The 20,121-nt window shown below is 55.3% G+C and overlaps 2 protein-coding genes across 2 annotated transcripts in view; both read left to right on the top strand.

Annotated features, from left to right (window-relative positions):
• LOC132229156 (keratin-associated protein 27-1) overlaps window positions 1–20,121 on the top strand; it is a 350,231-nt gene that overhangs the window by 95,578 nt on the left and 234,532 nt on the right. The window lies entirely within an intron of this gene.
• GRIK1 (glutamate ionotropic receptor kainate type subunit 1) overlaps window positions 6,634–20,121 on the top strand; it is a 106,071-nt gene continuing 92,583 nt past the window's right edge. The window contains exon 1 of the mRNA XM_059685904.1: window positions 6,634–7,173. Within this exon, the coding sequence (XP_059541887.1) occupies window positions 7,002–7,173 (172 nt within the window). The 5' untranslated portion in view covers window positions 6,634–7,001. The remainder of the gene's footprint in view (window positions 7,174–20,121) is intronic.

The raw sequence follows: 20,121 nt of genomic DNA, 5'->3' as shown, positions 1-20,121 counted from the left end.
GGAGGGACTGGGGGAGGTTGGCTGCATTGAGCATCTGCCCCCTGATGGTCAGGGTGTGCCATAGCCACTGGTCGAGTGGTCATTCCGGGTGTTTGGTCATAACGGTTGCTTAGGCTTTTATATATATAGATGGTTCCTTTTGTGGTATATCAATTTTTAAAAAAGGAAGCTCTAGACCTAGCTGGTGTGGCTCAGGGACCAGAGCATCGGCCTGCAGACTGAAGGGTCCCGGGTTCAATTCTGGTCAAGGGCACATGCCTGGGTTGTGGGCTCCATCCCCAGTAGGAAGTGTCAGGAGGCAGCCGATCCATGATTCTCTCTCATCATTGATGTTTCTATCTCGCTCTCCCTCTCCCTTCCTCTCTGAAATCAATAAAAAAAACAAACATTTTTTTAAAAGGAAGTCTAAAACCAGACTCAGTTCAAATGCGAGTCTGTCATGTGACCCTGCTTTCTCCTTTGTTGCTTCCTCATTTGCATAAGCGCAGCCCTTACCGCCCCAGGTCGCCATCGGTGCTAAGTGCATTCATACGTGTAACAGCACCCGGGACAGCAGCCTGGCGTGTGTGATGTGCACACAACGGACGTCCACCAGCTTCAGGACATGCTTGTCTTATTTACAAGCAAAGAACCAGCTGGGGCGTGAGCCGCCTGTGCTGGGAGGGGCCGTGGACAGCAGCCCCATCTGTCACACACGAGCCCAGTGCCCGCGCTCTGGCCGAGGCCCACGGGGCCTGCGCGTGCGGCCACGTCAGGGTTGGGACCGGGTCTCCCCACATTCCCTCTTACTCTCGGGGTGGGGGGGCCTCACTGCGTTTGGAAGCAGCGAACCACCAACTCGGCCGGCCCTTCCCGCCATGGGATTTCTCCACACGTGCAGGCGTCACACGAGGATGCAAACTGTGGGTGGACAGACACTGGGTTTCTCCCAGGGACTCTGCGCAGGTGCCTTGTGCGGTGCTCCTGCAGATGGGCCGCCGTGAGCGCCATCACCCCCGTGAGAGTGTCTGGTGGTGGCAGCCACGTGCTGCCACACGAAGGGGAGGAGCGACCCCTGCCCCCAGCAGCGCGTCGCTGACATCGGAAGCCGCAGCGGCGAGACTCTGGCCCAGTTCTGCCCGGGACAGCACCCTGGACCAACATCTGCGTGCGACAGGACAGGCAAGCCGGCCCAGCGGGAGCTTCCGGTGGAATCGAAGAGAAATGGGCTCCTCGTTCGGCTCCATCTCATGAAGACGCCCTCGTAAACTGCAGGCTGCACGGCGTAGGAGAGACCCATCCAACGGCCCTTACAAGTCCCCCCTCCACCACCCCCCCCACCCCCAGAGCCAGACACAGGCTCGCTGGGGCCAAGGCTCCGGGCCCGTCCTCTGCAGTCACTGAGTTTGTAGCGAAGGAGACCAGCCCAGCCCTCAGAGACGATCGCCAGCACGCGGGCCGAGTGGGGGCTGACGGCAGCTCATTCAGGTCCCACGGCGGGATGGAGGGAAAGGGGCGGAAGGCCAGATGGGCACCATGAAGAGTCTCTCGTCATCGGCCAGATGGGAGCTCGCGGTGACGCGGGCGGGAGCCAGGACCCCGCAGGTGACTGTCCTTGAGGACCGGCTGTGCCCCTGGAGGGGCCTCTGGCGCCATCTAGTGGACGGATCCAGGGAGGCTGCTACACAAACACCCCACAAGGGGCCCAGGGTCCCACCAGCACTTCTCTGGCCCCAGAAGCCAAAGGCGCTGAGGCTGAGCCACCACCTCCGCCCTGAGGTGCAGAGGAGCAGCCGGAAGGCCTGGGGTGAAGGTAGAAGCGGCCGTGGACGGAGACCGACTGGCCGCGGAGAAGAAGTGAGGGAAGAAGAGAGAGATGCATGCCTCCCCCGTTCACGGCGGGATGGGGGGAGACACGCACGTCGAGATGAGAGGTCGGAAGAGGCCCTGGCAGGGCAGCGATGGGCACAGGATCGGGAGTTTGGCACGTCGAGGCAGACACCGCAGACAGCGTTGGCTCCGTGAGTCTGGGCTTCAGAGACACATTCTGAGCAAAAGATAAAATTGGGGGCCTCTTGGCTTACAGGTGTTTAACCTCCTAGGAACACACCACATCACTTAGCAGAATGGGGTGTAGATAAAGCATGTATCCAAGCCCTGGGCGGTTTGGCTCAGTAGATATATCGTCGGCCTGCGGACTGTAGGGTCCCGGGTTCGATTCCAATCAAGGGCACCTACCTCAGTTGCAGGCTCCCGGCATGTGGGAGGCAACCAGTTAATGTGTCTCTCTCACTTGGTGTTTCTCTCTCTCTCTCTCTCCTTCTCCCTTCCACTCGCTCTAAAAATCAATGGAAAAAATATCCGTGGGTAAAGATAAAAAAATTTTTTAAAATGTATTCAAGAAAGGAAGAAACTGACCCTAAACCAGCTACAAGGTGCTAAGACCACCTGGGTCCGTGGTCGGCAAACTGCGGCTCGCAAGCCACATGCGGCTCTTTGGCCTCTTGAGTGTGGCTCTTCCACAAAATACCGACTTCTGCGCATGGGCCACAAAGTTTCAATCGCACTGTACGTGTGCGCCCGCACGTGGTATTTTGTGGAAGAACCACACTCAAGGGGCCAAAGAGCCACATGTGGCTCACAAGCCACGGTCTGCCAAGCGGCAGTTTGCCGACCACTGACTTGGGTCCCAGGACTGACCCACGCATCCTCACCACGCGTGAGAGCTCAGCTATAACCTTTGGGTCCCTCACTTTATCCTGAGGTGTTTTTCTCTTTATCTAATCATCTGAAAATTAGGCGAGTTTCAAGGGATTCGCACCTGAGTGAGGTCACCAGCGCTCACAGGACACAGGGCTGCCCGCGACCGTCTCGCTTTAGGATTAAGCTGGGGGACGGAGAAAAGCCAGCATGATGTCGTCCGACCTTTTTATTCTTAAGAGGCACGTTTTCATGACAAACGTGAGCTGAGTGCTGTGAACGTAGTCGCTTCGGGCAAATAAAGTAACGAGGTGCCTAGATGCACAGCACACCGTCCTTGTGAAAAGCACACACTCATTGCAGCCGCCGCCGCCCACTCGCGGGGAGCTCGGCCCGGCCAGCCCCGCGCACGAGCAGCGGAGGGAAGCATTTTAACAAGGAAACACATTCCCTGTGCCGCTCTGCAGCATCTTACGGAAGACACAGAGAAGTGTCTGAAGTGGCCACGCATTCTGTTTTGTTATTGTTTTAATCCCCACCCGAGGACATTTTCCCATTGATTTTCAGGGCGAGTGGAAGAGAGAGGGAGGGACAGAGAGAAACATGGATGTGAGAGAAGCACGAGGGTTGGTTGCCTCCTGCAGGCGCCCCGACCAGGGCCCCAGCCCAGGTGGGAACTGCCACCGAGGTATCTGCCCTTGACCGGAATCGGACCCGGGCCCTTCCCGTCTGCAGGCCGTGCTCTCCTCTGGGGCGAGGATCAGAAAAACAAAACAGAACACAAAGCTGGTTTGTCGTTGTTTGAAAGCCACTCCTTTCTAGAAGGGCCTCGGGTCCCGCCCCTCCCGTCCAGAACGTGTGGCCTCCGTGGTCCCTCTGGCAGCACAGGGTCCTGAGGCCACGCGACAGCGTCGCACTGCCCTGCTTTTCGTCCAGAAATGGGCGCCCACGTCCACTCACAGTTCGATGGCTAAACGCGGTCACATGTTTACACAAAACTGAAAAGGGACTCGCTTCCCAGCGCCTGGAGAAGGGAACTGGATAGAGGCATGCACACCAGTCCCCGCCACGGGGAGGTAAAGCGATGAACCACGCTACACACCCAGAACGAGGTGAGTCCAGGACTCAAACACGCTTTGCTGAAGAGCTGACCCAGTTCTGGACTCTGGTCTCAAGGCACAGCCACACGATGTTTACCATCCGTGGGCCCTGGTGCATCACGGAAAAAAGGACAACTGAATAGGCTTAACCCAGATCTTTCGGTTTAAAAATAAATCCTCTGACAAGTTTTATATTTAGTCTCGTTTTCAGAAATACTTACTAATCCCCTGTGAACTAGCCATTCTTTGAGGTTTGACGTTTCGCCCCCTTATCGAGACCTTCCCAAACTGCTAAACAAGGTTAAATTCCTCTTTCCTTCTCACCCAGAGTGCTATGGAGGGTTTTTTTTGGAAACTCATCACACTTCTTTAATACCTGAGTTTCATGATGGTGGCACCCTCACTCCAATGATGGCACCCACATTCCTGCTGGGGGCAGGGCTGGGTACAGGGTCTCCCAGAAAGCAGGCGCTCATGGACTCACGGAATAAACCGCAGAATAAATGGACGGATACACAGAGAGTCCGCCTCTTTTCTGCAGCAGGTCATACCTGTTAACACTTTCCTGACTCGGAAATGCTCCCCCCAAATAAGGTGAAATTACTCTTCCCCAATTTCCATGGAATATAGCATTTCTTATTTTCTCTCATTTAACTAACACGGCTAAGACTACTGTCATATTTATATCCTATATAATAAAAGGGCAATACGCAAATAGACCAAACGGCGGAACAACTGGTTGCTATGACGCACACGAACCACCAGGGGGCAGATGCTCAATGCAGAAGCTGCCCCTGGTGGTCAGTGCACTCCCACAGGGGGAGCCCTGAGCCAGGCTCACGGCTGGCAAGCTCAGTGGCAGTGGTGGGAGTCTCTCCCACCTCCGTGGCAGCGCTAAGGATGTCCAATGGATGGCTAGTGGGCCTAAGCCGTCAGTCAGACATCCCCCGAGGGCTCCCAGACTGTGAGAGGGTGCAGGCCGGGCTGAGAGACACACCTCACTCCCCCCACCCAGTGCATGAAAATGTAATATGCTAAGTGTCCAGTTGGCCAGTCAGCCACTCAACCAATCAAAGCGTAATATGCTAATGATATGCTAAGGCTGCTCAACTGCTGGCTATGACATGCACTGACCACCAGGGGGCAGAATCTCTGATCAGCTGGGGTCCGGCTGATCAGGATTGAGCGAGCTGAGCTGGATATGCCCTGGAACCACCCACCCACAGTCCCTCCCCAGCTGACCAACCTCCCGCATCCCTCCCTGGCCTTGATTGTGCACTGGTGGGGTCCCTCGGCCTGGCCTGCACCTTCTCACAACCCAGGACCCCTCGGGGGATGTCGGAGAGCCAGGCTGAGGGACCCCACTGGTGCACAAATTTCTGCACCAGGCCTCTAGAGTGTGTGTGTGTGTGTGTGTGTGTGTGTGTGTGTGTGTGTTTATTGATTTCAGAGAGAGGACAGGAGAGGGAGAGAGAAAAACATCAATGACAAGAGGGGATCATTAATCGGCTGCCTCCTGCACACCCCCTACAGGGTATCAACCCCCCATCCTGGGCATGTGCCCTGACAGGAAATTGAACCATGACCTCCTGGTTCATTGGTTCATGCTCAAAACACTGAGCCACACAAGCTGGGCTATCTTCTTTTAACCCAAGAACTCCTCAAATGTCTAAAGATAACCAACATGTGACCCTTAAATTTTCTTGATCTCCTCAACCCTTACATAAGGTGCACCCCTAAATCCAGATCAACACTCTTCTCTGTGGATTTTCTGTTTTGTCCGTTCTCCCCCAGAGTATCCAGAACTGGATGCCATACCTGAGGGATAAGCTAATACCTGGGGATGAGCTGATACCTGAGGATGAGCTAATACCTGGGGATGAGCTGGTACCTGGGGATGAGCTGATACCTGAGGATGAGCTAATACCTGGGGATGAGCTGATAGCTGGGGGATGGATGATCCCTGGGGATGAGCTGGTACCTGGGGATGGATGATGGGACTCCATCACTGTGGTTATCACCTGCCTTGGAGGGTGGACGGTGCATTTTTCCACTAGTAAGTCTTAGTGGAAAGGCCCTGTCTGGTCCAACCCTGGGTAGTTGGATGGATGGGTTGGATGGATGGGTGGATGGATGGATGGACAATTGCATCTCAGACCTACTTTATAACAGTCTCCTCTTCTAGGCTCATGTGTGTGGACATGTTCTGGCTTTTCTGATGGACTGACTCATGTCGGTCCTCCTGCAAGTCTTACGTAGGGAAATCCTGGCCGTCAGTGCAGAGGCTGCGGGCAGGTCAGTGGATCTGGGCACCGAGCTCCCAGAGAGGAAGCGGGACATCAAAGGCGGTGATTCCCCCGGGAAGCGTCCTTGTCCTGGACAGAGAACAGCCTCCAAACCTACATTCAGAAATAGCCCTTCCCGGCGGCTGCAGGAGGGAAGGGAGCGGAGCGATGCGGGAGGAGCGCGCCCGGCCCCCGCCACGTGGGTCCCAGAACAGTCCAGGTCCGGGGTTTGGTGAGGGGGCGGGGTCCGGGCCGGGTCCTGTCTGGTCCGGATCCGAATGGAGGGAGTGCCCTGATGCCTGATCCAGTTCCCCGCCTGCTCATCCTGGCAGCGAGGCGGGCGCTCGCCCTGCTGGGAACAGAGGCGCCAGCAGGCGGGGCTCCATCCAGCGCTGGGCGGGCGGCCCCCAGTCGGAGGCGCCCAGGACCCCACGGGCGCGGGGACGTCACTCGGGAGCCCCGCCCCTCGCCGCTCGCGAGTTTCCCATAAAAGCAGCTCCAAGTTGGGGGCTCAGGACGCCGGGGTGCAGGAGGCTGTGCGCTCCTGAGTGCGGGGTCACTGCGGGCGGGAAGCCCAGCGGCTGGGACCCCACTACCTGCTGGGGCGCCCCGAGCCTCCCCACCCCCCACCCCCAGCCCCTCCGCGTGCAGCCACCGGACCCTCGGGAGACCCGCTGCCCAGCGCACAGGCAGCAACTTTCCCCCGGATCTGGGCTCCGGGCTCTGCGCTGGGCAGCGGGGGGCGCCAACCCGCCGGCCGGGGACCGAAATCGGGGTGCAGGGCGATGGGCTAGCGCGGAGGCCAGAGCCGGGCGCCCGCGCCCCCCGCGTCCCCGTTCCCCACGCGCCCCCCGCGTCCCCGCTCCCCACGCGCGGGCTCCCGCTCCGACCGCGGGCAGCGCGGGGCGCAGACGCCGAGCCTCGGAGCCCCCGGAGCATGAGGCGGCCCCGGCCCTGCTGCGCGTCGCGCGTGAGCCAAGCGGCTGGGAAGATGGGGCGCTGCGTGGCCCCCCGGCAGCCCGGGCTCTGGACCAGGGACCCCGGCCGCGCGCTGCTGTGTGTCCTGTGCGCGCTGCTCCCGCCCGCGGCCCCGCAGGCGCTGCGCATCGGTGAGTGGGGCGGGGGCCGGGGGCAGGAGGGGGCAGCGCCCGCGGGTGGGAAGGGGGAGCCGCGCGTCCCCGCTCCGCGCTCCCCGCCGCCGGGCACCGGTGACGGGGTGACGGGCTTTCCTCGGGTCTCCGGGCGCGGCAGGGGGTGTGGGGGGGTAGGGCTCCCCGCTCCGCGAGGGGGTCTTGGCTGCAGCCCGGGGCGGGGCGGGGCGTGGAGAGAGCTCTCCTTTCTCTTTGCCAGCATCGCCCCCCCCCCCCGCCCCCACCCCGGTTCCCGGTCCCGGTCCCCGTGTGCAGCCCTGGTCTCTGGCCACGGGTCTGGTCCGCGGGCGCCCGGATCTGGGTAGAAGAGGGGCCCACAGGGGTCTGGGGTTCCCACACTCTGCCCGCCGCCCTCCAAGTTTCCTCCCCGCTGGTCCTCCGGCGGGGCGTCCGGAAGCCCAAGGCGCCCTCCGGCTGAGGGTCCAGGACTCGGAGCGGGTCTGCGGCACCAGCACCAAGTGCCCTCTGTGCTCCCCAGTGTGTGTCCTGTGGCTAAGCTGATGGTCGGAATGGGGGGACCTGCTGGGTCTGGACTTCCCTTGGGGTGGAGGGAGGGGTGGGGAGGGAGTAGAAGGGGGGACACAGGGAAGACAGGGAGTGGCAGGTGTGGGCATCAGGCAGGTGTGGGCACTGGGCAGGTGTGGGCACCGGGAAGAAGACAGGGAGCAGCAGGTGTGGGCATCAGGCAGGTGTGGGCACTGGGCAGGTGTGGGCACCGGGCACCCACATGTAGGAACAGACCCAGGTCTGGTCGGCAGCGGCCCTGAGGGTGTCCGGGAAGCTGTTTGGGCTGAGAAAGCTCTTCCCTCCCGTGAGGTTCCTCCAAACCAAACCCGCCTCTTCCCTGAGTCTGTTGATCCTCCTCCCCCTCCTGCTGCCTGTGCTCTCAGAGACGGAGCCACAGGGAGTGCGAACCCCAGTCCCCAGCCTCTCCATCTCCCCCTCTCCCCACCGGGCAGCTTCCAGCCCCACGCCTCCCGGGACCCCAGGGGATGTGCCAGGGCCTCCCGGGACCCCAGGGGATGTGCCAGGGCCTCCCGGGACCCCAGGGGATGTGCCAGGGCCTCCCGGGACCCCAGGGGATGTGCCAGGGCCCAGGGAAGGTGCTGGACCTGCCGGAGCGCCTCTGCTCAGCCAGCCCCCGAGCGGCTGAGGCGTCTCAGTAACTTTCCCGGGTCTGACCGGCCATGAGCAAACCTCGGTGCAAACATTCAGGCCTGGTCCTCCTAACGGAACGAACACGCCAGGTTCTTACAAACAGGTGACTGCCATGAAGTGTGTTTTCTCAGGGAAAGAAAGGTCCCGACACAGGCGCCCCTACAGATGCCTTTCCTAGACTATGGATCGCGATAATGTGCGTTTGATGGGGAACTCAGACGATTGGGGAACTCAGCGATTGGGTAATTCCGACGGCCTTTTAAAAGAGTCCCGATGTATTCCTTTTACAAAAGGAAAAGGGAAAAGAAACTCCACTCATAGCTGACAGCCTTCACAGTCGATCCAGCCCTCCCTGCACGGGGAGCTTAAGGTGGCTTTCCCTCCCCCGCACCCCAGGTCTAAAGGGGTCCCCGAGGGTGGAGGGATGGTTCAGGATGTGTCTGCTCTCAGATGTGATGCTTGGCCAGGCTCCAGGCCTCACACCCATCCACGCAGACACGGTTTTCAAAGTGGGAAGAGCCCACTGTGATGCGTGGACCTTGCAGCAGACGCTAGAGATGACGAGACGGCCTTTCCAGCGAGAGCCGGAGGCACAAAGCACGAGGGCCTGGCCTGGCGGGCACCCGCCCGCACACCTAGGACCAGGCTCACTTTTCATGGCATCTCAGCGCCATGGAAACCAGCGCTAGCGGAGGGAGGCCTGCCTCTCTGCAGTGTGTTCCGTCAGTGAAGTCCAGCACCAAACACAGAATATGACATGAGATGGGGAACCACGCATGTGGTGTGTGTGTGTATGTGTGCATGTGTGTGTATGTGCGTGTATGTGTGTGTGCGCGCGCGCGTGTGTGTCTGTGTGTGTGTGTGTGTGTGTGTGTGTGTGTGTAGGGAAGGAAAGAGAAGGATCCCTGCATCTTTATCATCTCTCTCCTTCTCTTTCCAACAAACGACCAACCAACCAGCCGACCGGGGCTCCTGATGGCTCCTGTGAGCGTTTTGCAGAAGGTCCCTGAGGTGCAGGGCGGGCACTTCGCCCAGCACTTCTGCAGGGAGGCACCCCAGTGCCCGGACGGGCGATTGCTCGTCTGCTTTGCTCACCAGGGTGTCGCTTACACTGCGGCTGCCGGGGACAGTGAGGAAGGTGCTAACGCTAAGACCAAGTTCGCGCGCCCTGAGCACAGGGAGGCCCTGAGTGTGTGCAGCCGTGGCGCCCGCGCGGACGCTGCGTGTCTGCTCAAGTTCATCGTCTACAGAGTCGGCGCCTGAAGAGGGTCTGCGGGTGGGGGGTGCGCTAAGGTGACTCCCACACCCCAAAGGGCCCCAGCAGCTGCACGGAGGAGAGATACAGCCCCTCCTTGTCTACAGGATGCCGAGGTCATTCCTGGCACACCGGCTTCCCCAGTGCATGTGAACAACCAGTAATGTCTCTCACACACACACACACACACACACACACACACACACACACAACTGCGTCTCACGGTCACAGGCATCCTCCTCACATGGCCACACAGCCTGTACCTGGCAGAGCAGGTCTGGGGGACCTTTGCCCACCGCCATCACTGGGGAAAAGAAGAACAATTCCACGTGCATACGCAATTCCTGGGGCAGATATGCCATGTTTCTAACAACAGGCCTGTCTACAGGGTGCTGTTCCTGCGTCATCTCCAACCGCACAGCCTCAGCGGTGCTGTCACTGCAGAGACTTGAGAGCTGAGTGGTGGGTAGGCAGCTGTCAGCCGCGATTTGTTGTCAGAAAGCAGAGGTTTGCGTCCATCTCTCAGACTTACCAGACACGTGTCTCGTAGACCAGGCCTGTGCTTTGCGTCTGAAACATTGGCTAAGACAATTGCACCCAGACAATTGGTGAGAGTACGTGCAATGGAGTGTGAGGCGGCTTGCGCAGAACAGGAGTAAATCGGCTGCGTTATCCGGTTCTCCCTTGAACAACACGGGTTAAACTGCACGTGCCGCTTACTCGGATAGTTTTCGGTACACGCCGGCACTGGTTCTGATCCGCAGCAGGGAGTCCCTGGGTGCGAGGACAGGCCGTCTGCATTGACTTACACCGTCTCACGCAAGGGACTTGGGCCTGCCTGGGTTTGGGTCTCTGTGGGGGGCCTGGGAGAATCCTGGGCTGATGCTCGGGGACAGCTGAGTTTTTGGGGAGTCAGAAGGTGTACACGGATTTTCAGTGCGCGGTGGTCATTGTCCGTAACCCACCGGTGGTCGTCGTCCGTCACCGCCCACATTGTTCAAGAGTCAACTTGCTTCGTTGTCTTTTTGTTTTTATTTTTAAAAACTACTGACGTTTTCTCTCTGGACGGGGACGTAGCAGGTGAGGTGGTGTCTTCCTAAGGCATTTAGTATTTCTGAGCCCAGTCTCTTCTTCTGTGAGCCAGCCGCGATCGCCTCTGCTTTTGGGAGTCACCGGGGAGGACCCAATGACCTAATTTTTGTATTTGCAACCAAAACAATAAATAAATACGTGACCACTGTGTAAGCCAACACAGCGTATACAGAGAAACGCGGTGGGAATTTACGCGTCGTGGGGAGGATAAACGTAGTTACCCAGGGGCCTTTATTTCCCTGAGGGAGGCCGAGGTCTTTCACGTCAGTTTCCAAGTTGTCTGTAGCGTCATTTTTGAATATTTAACCCTAAGGACCCTCCCCCCACGTTCCAAGGCATGTTTACTACACGTCTGCCTATAGTTTTGCTTTAATCGCCGAATCCTTTCATCACCTTAATGTTGGTTCTTCACTCTGCAAACCTGTGCCAAGGCCTGGCTCGCCTGCCAGGAGCTGCTCCACACACACGTGCAGACGAAGACCGCACACAGGGCAGGCGATGACACACACACCGGCCCCTCCCTGCGGTTTCCCTTCCGCCCACTGACCCTCCATGTTCCTCCCAAAACTCTTCACCCGGCTTCCCACTCAGGCGCTTCCTAGTTATTTATTCGTGTATTTATTGGTTTGTTTATTTTTAATCCTCACCCGAGGATATTTTCCCATTGATTTTAGGGAAAGTGGGAGAGAGGGAAAGACAGAGAGAAACATCGATGTGAGAGAAACACATCGATCGGTCGCCTCCTGCACGAGCCCCGACCAGGGCCCCAGGCTGGGAGGAGCCTGCAACCGAGATACGTGCCCTTGACCGGAATTGAACCCGGGACCCTTCGGTCCACAGGCTGACGAGCCAAACCGGCCAGGGCTGACACTTCTTATTTTTTTACTCCAAATATCACTCTCAGGGGGCTTTAGCTCATCTTCTGCTGCTGATTCCTCCCATCACCGCGTGGTCGGCGTAGAGTAGCCCCAAGCCCCTCGGGCGTGGAGGTCGCAGGTGGTCCCGGCTTCCGGCCTCGGTCTGGAAAGTCGTGTTCGGCCCGAGTGCGCTCATCCCGAGACGGCGTCTTGGCCGTCACTCCACGGGCCTTTGAAAATCCAGAACGAAGCCGGCAGCTGGATGAAAGGGGCCAAGTGCCCGGCTGGTGCTAGCATTTTTCTCCAAATGACAGGCTTCTTGCCTTGTTGCTTTATCTGCATAATTCAGCTTTTTCTGGAACAGCTACGCCACAGGCCTGGTGCTCACCCTGTGAGCCGTAAGATCAGGTTCCCGCACCCACACATCAGAGCGGCTGCTACTTTTCCTGCCTGGTTTCGATCCCCCTTTTCATTGCGAATCCCACACCTCAGTGGCTTTGCCCAAGTTCAAGGGCTGAGTGAGCGGAAATGCTGGAACCTGAAGGGAGCTGCGCCCGTCCCTCGTTCCGTCTCCTGGCGTGAGCCTGGGCTGTGTTGTGTGTGGACTCGTGTTTGCACGAGGCTGGAGTCACAGGTAGGAGGAAGGAGCTGCTGCTGTCAGTCACGCGGGGTAGCTCACAGGTACAGTGCGTGCGGCTGCGCTGGAGCACCTGTTAGGCGATCGGCACCCAGGGCGGTGGATACGAGCTTTGGACGCGACAGTGTCTCTGAGACGAGGCTAAAGGAAGGCGGTCGTGGAGGGGCTGCCGCAGACACACTGTTGTTAACCAGTTCGTCCATCTGCCAGGAGGCTGGGACGGGGGGGGGGGGGGGGGTCGGGGAGCAGCACGGAGAGGGTGGAGCTGGTGGTGAGGCCTCTCCGGTCGCTGGGCTGTGATTACTGTCTAACACAGACAAGGTCGTCGGTGTCAACACATTTTCCAAAGTTGTTTCGACTAGAAGCGAGCGAGATGGGGAGCTGTATGTCGGTGGGAATCAGCGTTCTGCCTTTTCTATGGGCTGCCCTTGAGATGATCACTGTGTTGTGTGTGTGTGTGTGAGAGAGATGGGGGGGGGAGAGAGAGAGAGAGAGAGAGAGAGAGAGAGAGAGAGAGAGAGAGGTGTTAGCTGTAGAAGAAGCAATGCAGGAGGAACTGTGAGAGCTTCTGTGGAATGCGTGGCCCCTGTAGAGCCTACGGAGGCACCTCCCTCTCTTTCTCTCTCTGTTAATGAGCAGGAAGGAGTGTCATGCTTTCGAAGAGTTTGTTTTTCGGCTCAGGTCAGTGAGGGCGATGTTTTCCCCCAGAGTCTCGTGAGGCAAGTTTGTACGTTAAAGGCTCTTGTCATTCTCAGTAAAGGAACCAGTTTCTTTTGTTTAATCCAGTAACTTCCAACCCGTGGCTGCAGGAATTGTGAAAACGTGCAACACCTGACCATTTAGTCAGGGCGCCGGCCTCTCCTCCCCGAGATGGTCCGGTCAGCAAATGACCACAGGCAGCACAGCCATAGCCGACTGGTGCGCATGAGTCAAAATTATGCCGACTTTTTAATTAGATTGGGAAAATAAATCACATTTTTTGGTGTGCTCTCTCTCAATATCTGTCTCTCTCTGTCGCTCTCTCTCAATATCTGTCTCTCTCTGTCACTCTCTCTCAATATCTCTCTCTGTCACTCTCTCTCTCTCTCTCTCTCTCTCACACACACACACACACACACACACACACACACACACACACAATCAGTCATTAGCTTATGTGCCACGAGGTGAGAAAGGTTGGCAGTCGCAGGTTTGATCCATTATCTCCCGACGCTGGATGCTCAGAGGACTCTAACTGGAATCGCAGCGATGAATGGCCCCCGGACTCCCGCCCCTGGGAACACGCTGAGGAATCACTGGCCAGTAGAACCGTGGGAATTTCCACACTCGGGTGAGAACGCACGTGGCCGCATCCGATAGCTTCCTCAGCCCCATCAGACCCTGCCCCTCCCTCCCCTCCAGAGCTTTCGCATAAAAAGCTTCAAGAGTAGACTTCCCTGTTCCCATGTGTTCTCCACGAGGCAGGAAACCTTCCCCAAAGCGCACAGCCTATCCAAAAGTTATCATTTTCACCAGCTGGCGACCTGGCGGAGGCATTTTCCTGATGCTTTCCCCTCCCCTAGCCTTACATGTTAACATCGTTTTAAAGGGGAAACTAGGTTAGATGTGTAGTGTATTTTCCAGGAATATACTTTGTAGAAAGTTAAAGGTCTACCTACGCTTAAACGTTCAACCTACTCATTTATTTTTTTAAATGCATATCTGATTTTTTTCGATGATAAATGTTCATAGAGAAATGGAAGGATTTCAGTTAAAGGGAACGCATGCCAGTTGCATAAACCCCGTAAGTTTATGGTCCCGAGATGAAGTTGTCAAACCGAATTGCAAAAACCTATCGTCTTATCACACCAGCACTGTAATATTAGTGACAACAAGTTTATTGGAAAAATGGTTTATCCTGGAGGGGAAAGCAAAGCCAGTAAAGAGACAAAAACATTTGATTTTGTATTTATGTTATTTGTGAACTAAGAAAATTTAGAAATTGGGAATATCTTTCCCAAGTCAGTTGGACCATATTTTACTCCTCTCTCTTTTTGTTCTTATTAAATAAGGTGTTTTCTAAAGCATATACTTTTTAAAATAATTCTTTATTGTGGAAAGTATTACATATGTCCCCTTATTCGCCCCATCGACCCCCTCCAGCCCCCCCACAGGCCTTCACCACCCCCCTGTCTGTGTCCGTGGGTCGCGCACACATGCACACAAGGTCTGTGGTTGATCACCTCCCACCCACCCACCCTCCCGCCTTCCCTCTGAGATTCTGCCCTCTGTTCCGTGCTTCCATGTCTCTGGATCCACTCCGTTCATCAGTTTATTTTGTTCATTAGATTCCACGTATGAGTGAGATCCTGTGATACTTGTCTTTCTCTGACTGACTTATGTCACTCAGCATGATGCTCTCCAGGCCCCTCTGTGCTGTCTCAAAGGGTAAGAGGTCCTTCTCTTTTACTGCTGCCTAGTATGCCATGGTGTGAATGTACCACAGCCTTTTTATCCACTCGTCTACTGATGGGCACTTGGGCTGTTTCCCGATCTTAGCTATTGTAAATTGTGCTGCTATGAACATAGGGGTGCACACATTCTTTCTGATTGGTGCTTTGGGTTTCTTGGAATATATTCCTAGAAGTGGGATCACTGGGTCAAATGGCAGTTTCATATTTAATTTTTTGAGGAAGCTCCATACTGTTCTCCACAGTGACTGCACCAGTCTGCATTCCCACCAGCAGTGCACGGGGGTTCCTTTTTCTCCACACCCTCGCCAGCACTTGTTGTTGGTTGATTTGTTGATGGCAGCCATTCTGACAGGTGTGAGGTGATACCTCATTGTCGTTTTAATTTGCATCTCTCGGATGGTCAGGGACTTTGAGCATGTTTTCACATGTCCCTTGGCCATCTGTATGTCCTCTTTGGAAAGGTGTCTATTTAGGTCCTTTGCCCATTTTTTATTAGATTGTCTGTCTTCCTTCTGTGAAGTTGTATGAGTTCCTTGTGTATTTTGGATATTAACCCTTTATCAGATGTATCTTTGCCAAATATGTGCTCCCATGGAGCGGGCTCTCTTTTCGTTTGTTGATGGTTTCTTTTGCTGTGCTGACGGCTCTATTTTCATGTGGTCCTGAAAGCATGTACTTTTGTATGGTGCCGTTCACACATTTATTAAATACACGGTAAGACGAGGTGGAAGGAAGACGCAATGGCGTTGACTGCAGGGAGAGTAGACGCCCAGGGACCACAGCCAACCACCTGGAAACGCAAGCGCAAGAGACAATCCCGCAAACACGGCCTTTGACTCTAAATTCTGTTTTTAAAATGTATTTTTATTGATTTCAGAGAGGAAGGGAGAGGGAGGGAGAGAAACATCAATGATGAGAGAGAATCCTTGATGGGCTGCCTCCTGCACGCCCCCCACTGGGAATCAACTGCCTCCTGCACGCCCCCCATAGGCCCTGACCAGGAATCGAATCGTGGCCTCCTGGTTCAGAGGTTGACACTTAACTACTGAGCCACCCGGCCGGCTGGCTCTCTAAGTTCTTTAGCCTCCTATTCGGTGCTGGTTGGCGGACTAAATGCACCTGAAGCGTCGCCCGTCTCCCGTCTTTTGATGAATGAGCGGTTTACTGTCATCCTGACAGGGAAGCAAAACACAAAATGAAACAGCACAGGGGCCTGTCCGCGCTCCTTAGATTTCTACTGAATCATGTTTCGGGAGGAACTCAAACACCGATTTTAAAGCAGCCTCGTGTGTGTCTGTTCTTAGTTAATAGAAATACGGAGATTCACTGCTCTTCCTGCCTTCAGTGATCCATCTGGAGACGTCGGTTCACGTCCACCCACTGTTTTCCTTAAAGAAGAAAATTAAAATGGACTGTTTGTTGCAGTAAGCAGGTTCACACGTCTCGGCTGTGTTAAGGCAAAGCATCTATTTTATTTGACGGATGACAACTCACCCCCAAGTGGGTTGCTCGACACGTAACTTCCTGGGTGTGTCAGCTGAGGGGGCTGGAGACGCCGCGGTGGCAGAGGGCCCCCTCCCCGCACCTGGATCCCGAGAGAAACGGGGACGATCTGGGGCTGATGTGGGAGCATGAGGACGGCCCCAGAGCATCTCCGGTGCCCGGGAAGGAAGGAAGGGCTGGCAAAGGGGGAGTTACAGGGACCCAGCCGCCAAGCACTGCCGACCCCACACGGGAGACGTCGGAGCAATAACATTGTTAGCAGTAAACCAGCCCGGCTGGGTGGCTCAGTGGTTGGGGGTCAACCTAAGAACCGGGAGGTCAGGGCTCAATTCCCAGTCAGGGCACATGCCCAGGTTGCGGGCTCGATCCCCAGTAGGAGGCGTGCAGGAGGCAGCTGGTCCATGATTCTCTCTCATCATGGATGTTTCTCTGTCTCTCTCCCTTCCTCTTTGAAATATAAATATATATATTAACTGTAAATCAAAGTATCCACAAATCCATACTGATATAGAAAAATGGTCGACTAGATGGAGAAATAATTCCGTACCCAAGTGGGAGAGAAGAGGCAGCTGTCCGGGCAGAAGGGAAGGGGAGGGAGGTCAGCATGCCCAGGGGTGAGTCGTGCTGTGATGGGCACCTTGCCCGTTGGTTTTCCTCCCAAGATCCAATTCCCCCTCTAGTCACGAGAAAACGCCGGGCACTGCCGGCCTGGCGTCCTCCAGAATCCCGGCCGACCCTGCGGCTCTGCGAGGGCCACAAACACAAAGAAACTTGGGGGAGCTGCGGTGGCCGCCAGGAGCCCAGTGGCCGCGATGAACACTCGTCACGCGTTTCTAATGGGATCTCGCAACGGACACAGGACATTATAAACACGGAGGCCGGGGAATGAAGATGGGTGTCACTTCAGAACAGTGTGTGCGTGTTGGTTTACTGATTTTTTTAAAAAATTTTTAATATATTTTATTGATTTTTTATAGAGAGAAAGGGAGAGAGATAGAGAGTTAGAAACATCGATGAGAGAGAAACATCGATCAGCTGCCTCCTGCACATCTCCTACTAGGGATGTGCCCGCAACCAAGGTACATGCCCTTGACCGGAATCGAACCTGGGACCCTTCAGTCCGCAGGCCGACGCTCTATCCACTGAGCCAAACCGGTTAGGGTTGGTTTACTGATTTTAACAGAGGCCCACAGTCATGTAAAGATGCTAATAACAGGGGAATTTGATGCAGAGGATGTGAGAACTCTCTCTCCTACATCCTCACCTTTTATGTAAATCTATCACTCTCCTAAAACATAAAGAAATAGAGTCTGTTGGGGAAAAAAACCTGAATCCAATCCAGGTTTCTTCTGCTCTTCGGTCCCATCTCCGCTGCGCACAGAAAGGTCTGTAACTAATTGTACCAAGAGAACAGAAAGGCTGTGGTCAGTCCCCGACGATTTGCTGCCTAAAGGGTTTCCTACGGGCATCGTTAAAATAAAGACAACAGCATACGAGTCAGGAAACACTATTAAAGAAATAACCTTGGTATAGAAAGTGCTGTTGATAAAACGCGACAGCCGTCCGTCGCCCTGAGGGTCCTGTGACGCGTGTGTAGGAAGTCGGACCAGCAGTTTCTACCCACAAGCCTCTAGGCTTCCAACTCTCCTGGCCTCCTGTGCTTGGTGAACCATCATCCAACTTCGAATGTTGGTTCCAGCATCGCCGCCCGCTCTGCTGGGACCCCGAGGTCTTTGGGTGACTGCTCACCGCAAACTCTGCACGGGTCCTTTCCGTAGCGAAATCGTCTCAATTAGCCTTTAGAAAGTCAAAACTTACTTCCCAGAACGGAACGGACCCTGTCATTCAAACTGGGGGAAGGGGAGTGAAAACCAGTGTCGTTTTCCCTTGTAAAGACTTAATTTAAAAAAGACTCCATTACAACTTCTCGGCGTTTTCTTGCCTGTGTGTGTGTATTTTTTTAACTTCTAAAATGTCAGATTCCGTGCGTCGTCTCCCCGTAAACAGCAGGTGTTTCCGCTGGCCTCCCCGTGTTTCTATCGTGTAAGGTGCTGCTGTACCCCATCTCCTCACAGAGGATCAGTCAGAGCCACCACATATATTTACATGCTGTATATGAGGCCCCTACGACCATGAGGAATGCAAAAAGTTCACTGTTCATAACTCATTCTCAAATGGCCCCCTTAAAAGTCAAATTCTGCCATTCTGCCCCCCCAACATGGAGCATGTGCCCCACGTTGGGAACCCCTGGTCTAGACCCACTTACACACCCACATGCACACACCCAAACGTCCCAGAACCCTGGAACTCGGATTCTGGAAACCCACCCAAGTCCATTCAGGCATCAAGCCGTGGCACTTGCTGCCCAGTGGATACGGGGAAAATCATGTTACGTCCTGTGTCTGGTCTTATGAACCGAACACTAATATTTAAGATCCTTCTGCCCCAAAAATCCACGATCCTCTCTACACTTTCCCCCCAGAAGCTGCTCAAGAAAGCGATGTGTTTGGGAGCGTGGAAGTGCAGGACCCAGTTTTTAAAATTAAGTAAAAGAAGGAATTTGCAGTTTTGCTATTTAAAAGAAAGAGCTGCTTCCATTCATTTTTCAAAGGATAACGGAAGTCGGTGTAATTTTAACGCGTCGTCGTGAAGAAAACTGAAGAGGAAAGAAAATGAAGACGCGTCCATGTGGGGTGGGTTTTTCCCCTCGGTGATGCCTGTTCTGCGAGTCGTCGTCTCCATGCACATTGTTAGAGATGGAGCCGTTTCTGCATAATGAAGGCCTAAGTGCATCTTAAATTCTTCAAGGACACAAAGAACAGCAGGAAGAAACACATTTGTAAGATGATTGTGAAATCCCTTCTATTCAATCCACCGAAATTATATTTTTCCCCACAATGTTTGGTATTTGTTGAAGAAATCAATAGAGAGGAAGCATTTCAAAATTGAAACAGGTTAGTGGCGTGGCCAATTCACCCTAAAATGTAAATGTCATGTGTTGGGCTGTGTGATACGCATGTCCATAGGGCAGCTTCAGTGTCACCCCAAAGCAGAAGGTGGCTACTTCTCAGGCATCTGTTCTGGGTGGAAATTGAGGGCAGATGTCACGCACGGAATCGGCCAGTGGAGAACGGCCTTGCCTCCTGCCGTTGTCGCTCTGGTCAACAGGAAACCCCATCCGATGGGAAGGCGAGGACGAGAAGGTGGCTGGCTGAGGTGTCTCCTGGGCTGCGCCCGCGGATTCTCTGAGTTGCCAGCGCCGCACTCACACCTCCTTCTAGGTCTCAGCTTTCTGCGTGTCTCCCTGGCCCTCCGTCCCAGGGGAGACAGGCTGGCGGTGACCCACGGCTCTCGTGACACCTCCTCTTCGCCGTATTTATAAAGAGCGTCTTCGTGAAACTCTTCTGCCTCCTCCTGCGAGAGCCCGTCTGCCTCCCGCCGAGCGACACCGTGCAAGGCCCTGGGGCTGGACGGCCCGCGGACGGGACAGTGAACCACGGAGACGGCCACGGTGCCCCTGACGTGCACACCAGGCGTTTCCCACGCGCAGCCTCCCGCCAGGTGTCCCTGAAAATGCCGCTTCCGGCAAACGGCATCCGCCCTGCTGCTTGACATTTGTTTGTTTGTTTGTTTTCAGTCGGCGGCCGGGACGGGTGCACTTTAGCGAAGGCACCTGTTAATCAGCAGCGACACCCTCCCGGCGGGGTCCGCGCCGTGAGGGTGCCCGGAAATTCCAGACCTTTTTTTTTTTTTTTTTTTTGCCTTCAAAGTCGTTCAACGTCAATGGAAGAGCTGTAACCTGCACAGGTGACGATGAGGCTGGGTTTTCAATATTGTGTGCACTTCAATGTCAGCTCCACACTCACGAGGTGCGGGAGGCTGGCCACACTGCCTGGCTCCTCTCCACTGCGATTTTCTTTTTTTTTTTCTTTTTCTTTTTAAATATATTTT

This window comes from Myotis daubentonii, chromosome 3 (genome assembly GCF_963259705.1).
Source record: "Myotis daubentonii chromosome 3, mMyoDau2.1, whole genome shotgun sequence".
Classification (NCBI taxonomy): Eukaryota; Metazoa; Chordata; class Mammalia; order Chiroptera; family Vespertilionidae; genus Myotis; species Myotis daubentonii.
The sequence above is the reverse complement of the archived record's forward strand: the minus strand, read 5'-3'. Positions and strand labels throughout refer to the sequence as shown.